At 45.2% G+C, this 12,935-nt stretch overlaps 1 protein-coding gene across 5 annotated transcripts in view; it reads left to right on the top strand.

Moving 5' to 3' along the window:
* pik3r1 (phosphoinositide-3-kinase, regulatory subunit 1 (alpha)) overlaps nucleotides 1-12,935 on the top strand; it is a 53,954-nt gene that overhangs the window by 26,310 nt on the left and 14,709 nt on the right. For 3 of the 5 annotated variants that reach the window (XM_021602192.2, XM_021602191.2, XM_021602194.2), the window contains 5 exons: nucleotides 5,798-5,890; nucleotides 6,607-6,681; nucleotides 8,141-8,272; nucleotides 9,120-9,360; nucleotides 9,689-9,771. In XM_021602192.2, the coding sequence (XP_021457867.1) occupies nucleotides 5,798-5,890; nucleotides 6,607-6,681; nucleotides 8,141-8,272; nucleotides 9,120-9,360; nucleotides 9,689-9,771 (624 nt within the window). Of the gene's footprint in view, nucleotides 1-5,797; nucleotides 5,891-6,606; nucleotides 6,682-8,140; nucleotides 8,273-9,119; nucleotides 9,361-9,688; nucleotides 9,772-12,418; nucleotides 12,802-12,935 lie in introns of those variants that run through there. The other 2 variants (XM_021602193.2, XM_021602197.2) reach the window with 2 other exon arrangements.

Below are 12,935 nucleotides of genomic sequence, written 5' to 3'. Positions count from 1 at the left end.
TGTTATATTCTCCTACATTCAATTAACATTTCCACAAACTACAGAATGTTTCCATTCAAATGATACCAAGAATATGCATATCCTTGCCTCTGGGGCCGATCTACAGGCAGTTAGATTAGGGTGGAAATTGAGAACAAGGGATGCAGCCATAAGAGGTTAACAAAAAATATATTCATCCCACCCAGTACTGTAATCAAAACTTACCAGAAAGCATGTCGTCCTTGGCTCAGACAGTGTCATAGTGTGGGCTCAATAGCATCTCATTAGTGTGCAAGATCATCTGTACATGGGATGGAAGAGTGCACTGTACATGTGATGGAAGAATGCACTGTTTCAATTCCATTGAATTGGGGATAGTTTAACCAATTATGCCACAAGACCTAGAATTGCCTTGTGTATCCCACAAAAAAAGGTTCACTGTTATAAGCAACAACAACAAAAAAATGAATTTAAGCAAAATTCCCCAAATTCCAGGGCTTAACCTCTCATGGAAAATTTCTGGAAAAATTACAGAAATTTACCGGAAAGTTTGCAACCCTAACTGTGATATGGATCTATCACACTAGCTATATCTGTTTATCAAAGTAGACTGTAGACACCTCCCTCTTCTGTACTGTAGTGTTTTTTCATAATGGCTAAACAAAGGTAGAGGAAGTTTGGTTCTTATATCTATTAATGGGAATGCTTTGGACTTTATTGATTGAATCAATTGATGTAGGCCTTAAACAAACAAAAGTTTTGTTTTTGTTCAAATAGCGGCCTGGATGGCAATGGTTGTCGTCATTATTTGTCTAATTTCTTGGAATCTGTAATGGTGAGTCTTGAAATTGTACATTATGATACTGGTTTATTATAGACCTTCAGTTGAACCAAATATTTTGCACAAAGCACCAATAAATTAATATTTTTTTATTTTTTTATCTTGGATTTTTTTCTGCCAGTGTAGCAACAGGCTATTCATTGGTTCTCGGTGAGGTGCATGCGTTGCTTTTTTCTCTCTGCAGGGGGAGACGTAGTCTCACTTTTCTCATGCCTGCAGCCCCATTTCATGTGTCCAAACTCAAGATTTCTCCATGTTATATAGCCTATTTCACATGCAATTACACTGCATGGTAAAGTAGTAAAAAGCCATACTGACCTGAGAATTAAATATTGTTTCAACAAAGCGTCAACTGCTGAGGACAGATTTTTTTTTTTTTTTATACCCAGTTGCCCCTTGAAGTAAATGGACTAAAGTCACACATCGAACACTATGGCTGCTCTACTGGTCATCAGTTTTCAGTCACACTTTTTCCACAGAACCTCCTCCCCAGAAGAAAATAAACACTAGAACCTATGAAAATGCCTGGACCTTACACTTAACAGAGATGTGCGCTATCTTTAGTCCGTTTTTGGTGTTCCATGCCCTGGCCTGGCCACAGCCGTTACTGGAGTTTACAGGTACCGTTTGAACTGGGGAGAGAGTGTTCCCTCCGCCGACGCCTGCCGCACCACAGCACCAGTGGCAGCTGCGTTGACTTCCTCAACCTGTGGTTGACTGACTGGCTGACTGAGCTAATGCCTTCTGGGATATTATGAGGAATCCTGCAAATAATAATAATGCAGGCATAGACATTTTTTTTTAGCTTTGGGAGAGACGGCGCTGAAAGCTGCAGAAGGACTAACCTGTATTTTTGCATTCTTTGTTCACTCTCTGCAGAGCAAAGGAGCGAAAGCAAGTGAAATGGATAAACCAGTTTATCTGGTTGCCCCTCTCTCTCTCGTTGCCCCTCGCTCTCTCTGCTGCCCCTCTCTCGACGCCCCTCTCTCTCGTGCTGCTGCCCCTCTCTCGCCACCCCTCTTGCTCTCGCTCGCCGCCCCTCTCTCTCGTGCTCTCGCTCGCTCACATCCCCTCTCTCTCGCCGCCCCTCTCTCTCTCGCGCGCACTCTCGCTCGCCGCCCCGCTCTCGTGATGTTCCCCAATGCTGGAAGGGAGTCCACCAAGTGTAAAAAGTTTGGGAACCCCTGTTCTAGTCCAGTGGAACTTAATGGTGCCAACAGATATGGCAGGTCTGCTTCTAGTGCCTAAGCAACTTTGCAGTATTTTGTTACATTATTGTTACATACTAATTTCTTACATTATTAGCAATTTTTTTTTTTTTTATATTACATACAGCCGGTAAAAACTTTTGGATATCAGAGTGGCGGTAACTCACCAACATTACGACCAGGAATACGACTATCCTGAATTGGATCCTTTGTTTGTACCCCCCCCCCCCCCAAGGCAATGGAACTTATTCAAGAGGCTGCTCCAAAACACCTCCGGCAGAGATGTATTCGGAGTGGACTTCTAGTCTGACTCAGGAGGCGTTCACACCATCCACCGCTTCGGGTATATTACTCGCTAATGTTCAGTTTCTGGATAATAAAGTAGACCAGTTCAGGACGAGGATCTACTTCCAGAGAAACATCAGGGATTGTACCATACACTGTTTCACAGAAACATGGCTCTGTCGGGATATACTGTCCCTGTCCATACATCCAGCTGGGTTCTCAGTACATAGCGCAGACAGAAATAATGAATTCTCTGGGAATATGAAAGGTGGGGGTGTATGTTTCATGATTAACTACTCATGGTGTGATTGTAATAACATGCAGACACTCAAATAATTTTGTTTACCCGACCTAGAATACCTCACAATCAAATGCTGACCGCATTACCTCCCAAGAGAATTATCTTTGGTTATAGTCACAGCCGTGTATATTCCCCCTCAAGCCAATACCATGACTGCCCTCAAAGAACTACACTGGACTTTATACACACTGGAAACCACATATCCTGAGGCTGCATTTATTGTTGCCGTGGATTTTAACAAAGCAAATTGGAGGAAAATGCTATGGAAGTTCTACCAACACATTGACTGTGGTACTCGCTTTGGAAAAACATTGGACTGCTGCTACTCAAAATGTCGAAATGCCTACAAGCCCCCCCCCCCCCCCTCCTCCCTTCCTATAGCACGGGTACTTCCTGTTTGAGTTTCTGCCTAAGGTCTATTCAACGCTGGTCTGACCAATCAGAATCCAGGCTTCAAGATTGTTTTAATCACACGGACTGGGATATGTTCCGGGAAGCCTCTGAGAATAACGTTGACAAATACACAGATACGTTGACTGAGTTAATCAGGAGGTGTGTAAGAGATGTTGTACACACTCTGACTATTAAAACCAACCAGAAACTGTGGATAGATGTTTTAGCAATCGCGCAAAACTGAAAGAAGGAAACACCGCATTAAACCATGGCAAGGTGACTGGGAATATGGCCGAATACAAAAAGTGTAGTTATTCTCTGGTAAGGCAATCAAACAGGAAAAAACGCCAGTACAGAGACAAAGTGGAGTCGCAATTCAACGGCAGACACGAGATGTTTGTGGCAGAGTCTACAGACAATCATGGACTACAAAGGGAAAACCAGCCACGTCGCGGACACCGGCATCTTGCTTCCGGACAAGCTAAACACATTTTTTTCCGGCTTTGAGGATAACACAGTTCCATCAAGTGGCCTGCTACCAAGGACTTCTCTGTGGCCGATTCCTTCTCTGCGCCCTCTCGCCGCCCCTCACTCTCTCTCTCGCTGCCCCTTGGATTCTCTCTCTCGCTCGTTCACTGCCCCTCTGCCTTCATTAGATCCCTTCTGCTCTGTTTCTTGGTCTCGTGGCAGTGCCTCATGGAAATCACCAACTGATCGGCCCGAACATTTGTCATTTTCTGTGTCACTCGACACCGACCCGTCGGCATTGGAACTATCAGGTCGCGCAGATGGTACTGAGAAACAACTTTATCTTCCCCCTCCCTGTATCACTCACAGGGCTGCTATGGATAGAGTAAATATACACAGTCCCAGATACAGGACACTTTGAATAGTACTGCGGTTTGAGGGAATATCCACCAACCAATCGTTTTTTCCCCCCCTGTTACTTAGAGTCATAGTATCTATGTACATTATATCGTAGAAAATAATATTGTGAAATCTGATAGTCTACTCAAAGCTCTGATACTAAAATCAGTGTGTGTCTCTGTACAGATGAGCACACAGAGGTAGCATTTCACTTTTAAGAACACAATGTATCTTACTATAGTTATCACAATGGTAAATGCAGTCTTATCTATAATCTAGGAATGCTAGAATGTGATTGTAGATAAGTTGAAAAAATAGAACATGATGATTGTATCTAGGTCTAGCTAGGCTTGTTGTTCTGCATATTTACTTTTAGCAGCACTGAGGCCAGGTGTAAATTTAGCCCCAGGTTGTGAAGTGAGTTTCCCAGAAGCGGGAGGCCAATGCAGGCAGGGCTTTGGCAGTAGATTGACAGCAGTGTAGGATGTCTGTCTGGGTAGGAAGGTTACACTTCCAAGTCATGCAGAGGTGGCACTGGATGCCTAGCTCTCTATTTGGGGAAACGTTGCTGTTCCAGTACCTCAAAGTTCACTGCTTCTGAGAAAATGACTCGCTTTCTGGTCCGTGTGGTGCGGTCCACACTGTGTCTTCCAGATGACGGTTGTCTCTTTAGCCTACACAGGGTTTAGCGTGTTTAGTGGCTGAAGGTCTTTCTCCCTGCTAATCCAGTTGGTTCACATACAACCGGACAGCGTTATCCACAGCGTTTGGTGCGCTAACGAGGACATAATGTTAAAATATGGCAGGAAATTATTTAGGCAAGCAAAATAATAATCTCCTGGGGGAGAGAACGTTTCCAGGCTAAAGACCGGTGTTTATGCGTAGATGGCTACTCTAGATGCCCGGTTTTGTGCCCGTTTACAAAAAAGGGTAGAGCAAAATAATTGACATTTGTTTGTTAAAAACAATAGGATAAAATCACTTGTAGGCAATGCCACTACATTGCCTTAATATTGGAACCCTTTGAAATCTTCTGAGATGTAGAGCATCTAACATAAATAAATACATCTCTTAATTAGTGAAATAAAGGGAAACTGTGAAAGGGGCTCCATTCATGGTCGTCTGCGTTTGAAACTGCAGACTGAAATCCTCAAACAGTTGGGCCTTTCAGAAAGGTGCTCTTTCAAAATAACCTTTTTGCAAATCCAAATAAAATTGGTGCCAGCCCACAGACCCTTTCATGTCCACACCTGGATGCTAAGATCTAATGAAAATAGTGGGGTGGGGGGGGGCAAAGCCTCAGACCTGGCTTGCCTCATGCATATCACATGGTGTTTGCTTAGCCCCTTGGTCCACCCCAACGCTACCTTCATGGTAGCCTACTGCTCGGCACCTCTCCAACCTGAATCGTTCGGTTGTGCACAGTTGCCTTTTTGTCTCTCCATCAGTCCTTTGCTCTGGTGTCTGCAATACCTTTTGAAGTAGCGCTCCAGTCCCAAATCTCCCTTCCTGACCATTTTTAAAAGGCGTACCATGTGAATGCATTGCAACGTGGGATTGATATATTAATAGGCTGCCTGAGGGCAAGGGATGTGGGTGGAGACCATCATGGTGGTGGGATTGAAGTGGAGGCCCAAAATTGGCCCCTTTGTGTCGTGTTAGACAGGGTTGGAGGAATTGACTCCGTTACCTATAACCATCCAGGGCTTGGTTAAACCAGGATCGGGCAACTTTCAGTTAATGTACTGCATTTCAATGCACTTCCTGAAATGTTGAAATAAAATGAACCCTCAACAACTTATCCCCTTTCCTCTCTCACTCTTTGTTAGCCTCCATAATTGTTATCGATTGAATCCTAAAACAACCTTTTTTAAGTGGAAATGACTTACTGAACCGTTATTCCTCTCTTCTCTCGTCTTCCAGGCTCCGCCCTCCTGGACCTGACAGAGCAGTTTGCGCTCCCAGAGACAGCTCCTCCCATGCTGGCCAAGCTGCTGGAAGCCATCGAGAAGAAAGGTGCACTGGCCTGTACACAATGGACTAGCACACATGTCATCTAAACATTTCCTAGATTTCATTCTAGAAGATCCACCCCTCGTGTATCAACATGGTTTCAGTTACTTATGTCATTATTTATTTAACCTTTATTTTGACAAGAAGTCATGCTGAGATAAAGGTCTCTTTGGTCTGAAGAGCCCTGTAATTACAATAATATTCCCAAATCTATACACTATGAAAAGCAGAACAGTGATACAAAACACAATCATAGAAAACAAAACACATTCAAAGTAATTAATCAGCTGTCTTAATTGCCCTAGAGTAGGGCTTTCCAACCCTGTTCCTGGAGAGCTACCATCCCGGTAGATTTTCGCTCCAACCCTATTAATCTAGCGCTCCTGATTCTCACACTTAGCTGGTTCATAAGATGAATCACATTAGTTAAAACTGGGGTTAGAGCAAAAACCTAAAGGGTAGCTCTCCAGAGGCATCATGATATCCAATTTGAGAGAGTTTGGGAGGATATTCCACAAGTAAGGTGCAAAGAAACTAAAAGCAGGTTTACCTAACTCTCTGAGACTAGGTCTGGTAGTTTGTAGTGCGCTTTATTCCCTGAATGTTTTTATACTTAAATAAATCGGAAGGCCTTTTTATAGTGATTTTATGACTTTCTAGGAATTTATGTAGTTGCATCTAAGCTAGGGGCTTATCATGTGCTGCTTGATTCTGTGTAGGTCTGGACAACCCAACGCTGTACAGGACCTTCACAGCCGATGGTGGACTGGATGTTAGACAGTGCTTTGACACTGGTGAGCAGAATTCATGTTTATCTCTTACAGTGCATTCGTAAAGTATTCAGACCCCTTGACTTTTTCCACATTTTGTTATGTTACAGCTTTATTCTAAAATGTATTAAATTGTTTTTTTTCCTCATCAATCTACACACCTACCTCAATGACAAAGCAAAAACAGTTTTTTTAGAAATAGCACATTTTAATTAAGTATTTAGACCCTTTACTCAGTACTTTGTTGAAGTACCTTTGGCAGCGATTATAGCCTCGAGTCTTCTTGGGTATGACGCTACAAGCATGGCACACCTGTATTTGGGGATTTTCTCCCATTCTTCTCTGCAGATCCTCTCAAGGTCTGTCCGGCTGGATGGGGAGTGTCGCTGCACAGCTATTTTCATGTCTCTCCAGAGATGTTTGATCGGCTCTGGCTGGGCCACTCAAGGACATTCAGATACTTGTCCCGAAGCCAATCATGCGTAGTCTTGGCTGTGTGCTTATAGTCGCTGTCCTGTTGGAAGGTGAACCTTCGCCACAGTCTAAGGTTCTGAGCGCTCTAGCGCAGGTTTTCATCAAGGATCTCTGTACTTTGCGCCATTCATTTTTCCCTTGATCCTGACTAGTCTCCCAGTCCCTGCCGCCGAAAAACATCCCCACTGCATGATGCTGCCACCACGATGTTTCACCGTAGGGATGGTATTGGCCAGGTGTTGAGCGGACACATTCAGGTCAGAGTTCAATCTTGGTTTCATCATACCAGAGAATCTTGTTTTTCATGGTCTGAGAGTCCTTTGTGTCCCTTTTGGCAAACTCCAAGTGGGCTGTCATGTGCCTTTTTAGTGGGGAGTGGCTTCCGTCTGGCCACTCTACCATAAAGGCCTGATTGGTGGAGTGCTGTCCTACTGGAAAGTTCCCCCATCTCCACAGAGGAACTCTAGAGCTCTTCCATTTTAGAATGATGGAGGCCACTGTGTTCTTGGGGACCTTTAATACTGCAGAAATGTTTTGGTACCCTCCCCCAGATCTGTGTCTCGACACAATCCTGTCTCGGAGCTCTATGGACAATTCCTTCGACCTCATGGCTTGGTGTTTGATCTAACATGCACCGTCAACTGTGCAAACTTTTATATAGACAAGTGTGTGCTTTTGAAAATCATGTCCAATCAATTGAATTTACCACAGGTGGACTCCCAAGTTGTAGAAACATCTGGATGATCACTGGAAACAGGATGCACCTGAGCTCAATTTCGAGTCGAATAGCAAAGGGTCTGAATAATTATGTAAATAAGGTATACATTTTTTGCAAACATTACTAAACCTGTCATTATGGGTTCCACAAAATGTGGAAAAGTCAAGGGGTCTGAATACTTTTCGAATGCACTGTATATCCACCTGAATTCAATGTTATTTGACTTTGTGTGCAATTTTTTGGGGGGAAAAACAGTTTGACTTTGAGCTAATGGTATGTGGTTCTATTCAGATCCTCCGTCAGCAGACCTGGACCAGATGGACCTGCAGATGCTGTGTGACGGTCTACGTCGGTACCTGCAGGATCTTCCCCAGCCTGTCATCCCACCGGCCATCTACACTCAGCTGGTCCACACCGCCCAAGGTACTCACACACACACACTGTGACTGTAACACTGCCATACACTCATCAGAGTACACCACATGATGTACACACAATCACATAACCAATATTCTATAGCACCTGCTGTTTCCTTAATGTCAATGTTCTACTAGAAAATGGGTCATGTCCAAATCAGCATGTCGGTTAGAGGTTGCTGTTCATTCAATTTGTTTGTTGCTCTCAGCAATCACTTTCAGTGGAACGTGCCTCAACCCAAAGGTACGGTGTCTAGTTAATTATTGGCCTACAGCAGCAGTCCTAACCTAATCTACCACTGGCCGGGCTGCTGAACACTCTGTACCTTGGAGAGGGAACCCACAGTACCTAGAGCTAGTGTCAATATCCGCACACACACACACACACACAGCAGGTTTGCTTTAGCACGGAAGAACATAAGACAGAGATATCTCAGAGTAATCTTTTTGTCACATGGCCAGAAACAGGATCTCTGTTGTTAACTTATACAAGTTTATCTCAGTGCTAGCCAATCACCTGCAAGTGTACCTTGCACTCCACTCATTGTTGAGCACACACAATCTCAATGCGGTTGTCTAACCCGATTACTGAGCACAGGGCTCCTTTTTCTGCCACCCCATTGGTCGAAGGGAAGTCTGCTAGCACCTCTGTAGCTTTAACTGCGAGAGCTTTTTGAAGGGTTTTGTTAGTGCGTACCTGTGCACACATTCAAAGTCGTGCATGTGTGGCAATGCAATGTGTATATCTCCCTATGTGATCGCTATCTATGAATTTGTGCGTAAGTGTTAGCACATAGAAACATGTGTATGTATGACACACCTCCCTCTCTGACAGCTGTGTTTTGGTCCCACAGAGGTGCAGAGCCCCAAGGAGTGTGCCCAGCTGCTGCGTCGCATCGCCAGCACGCCCAGCCTGCCAGCCCAGTACTGGCTCACCTTCCACTGCCTGCTGCGCCACTGGTCCCGAGTGTGCCACAACGCGCCCAAGAACCTGCTCAGCTCCCGTGCCCTGGGTGAGATCTTCAGCCCCGTGCTCTTCAGACAGCAGGCTGCCAGGTGGGTGCAGGAGAGAGAGGAACTGGCACTCACAGACAGGTGTGCACAGACAGCCAGACACTTTTTATATACTCAAGGAAACACACTCTCAGGCAAGCAGCCTACACACACACACGCACACACACACACACACACACACACACTCTCACTGACACACACATTTGCAGTGAAAGGATTTAGGTTTGGAAGATTTTCTATTTGCCAGCTGTGCTGTTGCAATTAAAGCAGCCATGCTTGAAGTCCCATCAGTTAGAGAGTGACAAAGATGGAGCAAGATCATGCACACATTAATCACAACAGCAGGGCCAGTCAGCTGGCCTGAGAATCGCTTACTCTATTTTACTTCTTTTTTTTTCACTCTCATCAGCTGCGAGCCCAGCCCGGATGCTCACATCAAGATCATTGAGACCCTTGTGACTAGCGAATGGACAGAAGCACAGGCGGCTCCAGGTTTGAAACACACATTGTCCTTTTCCGTTATTCGTCATCTGTTAAATTTCTGGTTGGGGGTGTATGCAGAGATACAGAACAACTATATTTAAAGCAATAGGACTGCCCATCTCTTCCTCTGTGAAATTATTTACACTCATGTACTGTACTTTGTTATTGAGGGGCATTGAGAGAATGGCCCAAGTGCATATATTAAGACTGCAGTGGCGCTAAGCCCATGGTAGTTACTGACTGACTGAGTGCGGGAGCCGAGGGGAAAAGCAGGGAACCTGGGCTGATCTTAGCCCGTAGAGCCACACGGGGGCTCGCACTCTAGCAGTAGCACAGAGCACAGGATGTACTGGCTGCACTGCATGGGAAAAAGCCTCCATTGTGGGTCAAAAGCTGCCCCATCGCATACCTGGCTGGCTCCATTTATTACAGCTTTAGTTAAGGTTTTCTGCACTTGTTTCAAAGGCTTTATTGTTATATGCCAGTCAATGTTTGCAAATTGGCTGCAATTAGCCTGTCTTCATTTATAAACCGGGTAGTTTGGATCCTGGATGCTGATTGGCTAAAACACCATTCCACCCGTCTGTATATGGGTATGATGCAAAAATCCACGTTTACTGTTCTATTTGAAGTATCACTACACTGTTTTTGATATATCACAGCAAATGACAAAAGAAAAGCAATAATGGTTTTATTAAACACATTATTTCTCCTTGCTTCTAGCCTAGAATTTGGCTTGCATAACAACAAGAACAACTCTTAGTTGTGTTCTATTGGCCATATACCACCCCCTCTGAACTTATTGCTTAAATATCAGCCTTTAATTTAGAATCGCTGAATTTTTTCCCTCACATTTATAACGCAATCTTTAATACCAGAATCTTGGCTTGGCTGTGTTTGTCACACATCTTTCATTGTGACTTGGCGATGGAACCTGCAGAGCATTCTTCTGGGATGGGAGGAACTAGCTTGACTCATCAAAACAGTTATGCAAATTGAAGCATATAGCCTAGACTTAGGCTGCAGGAGTTTGTTAACCCATGGTAGTCTCTCAATGATGGGGTCTAAAACGGTATTGTGTAAAAATGGGTTGTTCATTTTTGGTTTGTAGCCCAGGATAGAGCATCCATCCTCTCGAGCAGGAAATCAGTGGCGTGTTGAGATCAAAGTGAAAGTAGTTGAGGTTACAGGGCTCTAGGTGAATTCCATCCTACATGTGCTGTGAAGTGAAGTAGGCTACCCTTGATTAATTATGTAAGATGTTATACCGTGGCCAGAAATGCACAAACTACATTTTGAACATTAGATAAATTCAGGCCATGAAGGAATAATACCCTATATTGTATTTTTTTATTTTTCAACTAACCAGTTACCCTAGCATTCTCTAGACTCCAGCAGGCCGGATGGTGTAGGACTGCAGAACGTTTGCGTGGCACAGTTGGCTTTTTACAGTCGCTAGTTAAAACTGCTTTTGGTGGGCAGGCCCAGTGCCTGGCTGTGACTGTTAAAACGTTTTATTACCTGTTTGGGACTATTTGTCAGGAGTTCGCACCTGCAGGAGCAATGGGCCGACGGGGAGGCTGGCCGGGCGGGGAGGCTGGCCTGGCGGGGAGGCTGGCCGGGCGGGGAGGCTGGCCGGGCGGGGAATGACAAGCTCACCACCGCAAGCTTTTCTCTTTCTGCTGAACCAGCCAGGTTCCTTCCTGTGTGAATGAACACTCGTATGCTCACACACAAACATACTATGTTCCATGTACAGACACACACACATATACATACACGCCAGGCAGGTTGAAACTGGGAGGGGAGCCGTTTGGTGATCAGTTGTGTCAAATTTGACCTGTTTAACATCACCTGTGTGTGAATGTGTGTTTGTCTTTGAGAGCATGTGAGACTTTCTACGAAAGCGTGTTTATGTTTACTGTCTGCACATGCGTGTTTCTCTGAATAATAATCTGCCTGTGTGTGAGTGTCTGTGTGCCTCCTCAGTTACTGGGGGCCTATTTTAAGTAATCAGCCAAAGGCCTACTTAGTTTTAGTTGGCTGGAAACTGGGTCTGTTCCACAGAGCACCTCTTGTTAGCCCAGTGGCTGCTCCTACTTCCTTGGGCCACAATCCTCCCCCTCTAACCCCCCCTCCCTCCACACATCCCTCCCAGCACCAAAGTGCCCAGCTCAGCAAATATCTGAACCTGTGCGAGTTAATCATAAGACTGAACACTCCCTACTCCCTTCCTTTCAAACACGGAGAGGGACACGCACAAAGACTCGGTCGGCACTATGGCCAGGTTTCAGAGTGGGCATGCAGGGCCAACACCGGGGCAGCAGCTCAGCTAATCATTAACCAATCAGCGGCCCCAACACGCCCAGAGAGAGAGAAAGAGGAGAGGGGGTAGAGGGTAGTCGGGAGAGGATGGGGGGTGGGTTGGGAGAGTGAGAGGGAGTTGAGAGAGAAGGGGTGTGAGGAGGGGTAGATAGAGGGGGGTAGAGCAAGGGGAGAGGGGTAGAGCGAGGGGTAGAGCAAGGGGAGAGGGGTAGAGCAAGGGGAGAGGGGTAGAGCAAGAGGAGAGGGGTGGCTAGAGAGAGAAGGGTGTAGAAAGAGAAGGCAGGTAGAGAGAGAAAGTGGGAGGTAGAGAGCAAGAGAGAGAGTGGGAGACTGGGGTGGGTTAGCGAGGAAGAGAGTGGTGAGGTAGAGCGAGAGAGGTACAGAGAGGCACGCTTCCCTCCCTCTCTCACACCACCTGCGCCAGACCAAGGAGTAAGCCAGGCAGTCAGGAAAGCAGAGCAGGCAAGCAAGCGGTCGCATGCTGCACCTGCCTCCCAAGAGTTACCGGATTACCTGGATTTCATTAAGTACTGGGCTGTCATCTTCCCTGAGAACTAAACTAAAAGAATCCAGATAAAGCCACAGAATGGAACTTTTCAGGAGGACTTGAGTGTTCGATCTGTTTGGATTTTGTACATTGTTTTGGGGGAACGAAACAAAGTTCATACTGGAGACACCACTGGTGCCTTTACCAGAACATGCACAACTTGCAACGTGAGTTTGAGATCTTGAATCTTTACAAATCTGATACATTAAAATCTTAAATGTTTATTGCTAATGCAAGGGCTTCAGTTAAACCTTTAGACAGAGATGAATAGGCCTGATACATTTTTTTTAAATAACTGTAC

The sequence above is a fragment of the Oncorhynchus mykiss genome, chromosome 5 (genome assembly GCF_013265735.2).
Source record: "Oncorhynchus mykiss isolate Arlee chromosome 5, USDA_OmykA_1.1, whole genome shotgun sequence".
NCBI classification, from domain to species: domain Eukaryota; kingdom Metazoa; phylum Chordata; class Actinopteri; order Salmoniformes; family Salmonidae; genus Oncorhynchus; species Oncorhynchus mykiss.
Note: the sequence above shows the minus strand (reverse complement) of the source record. Positions and strands in the feature narration are given on the sequence as shown.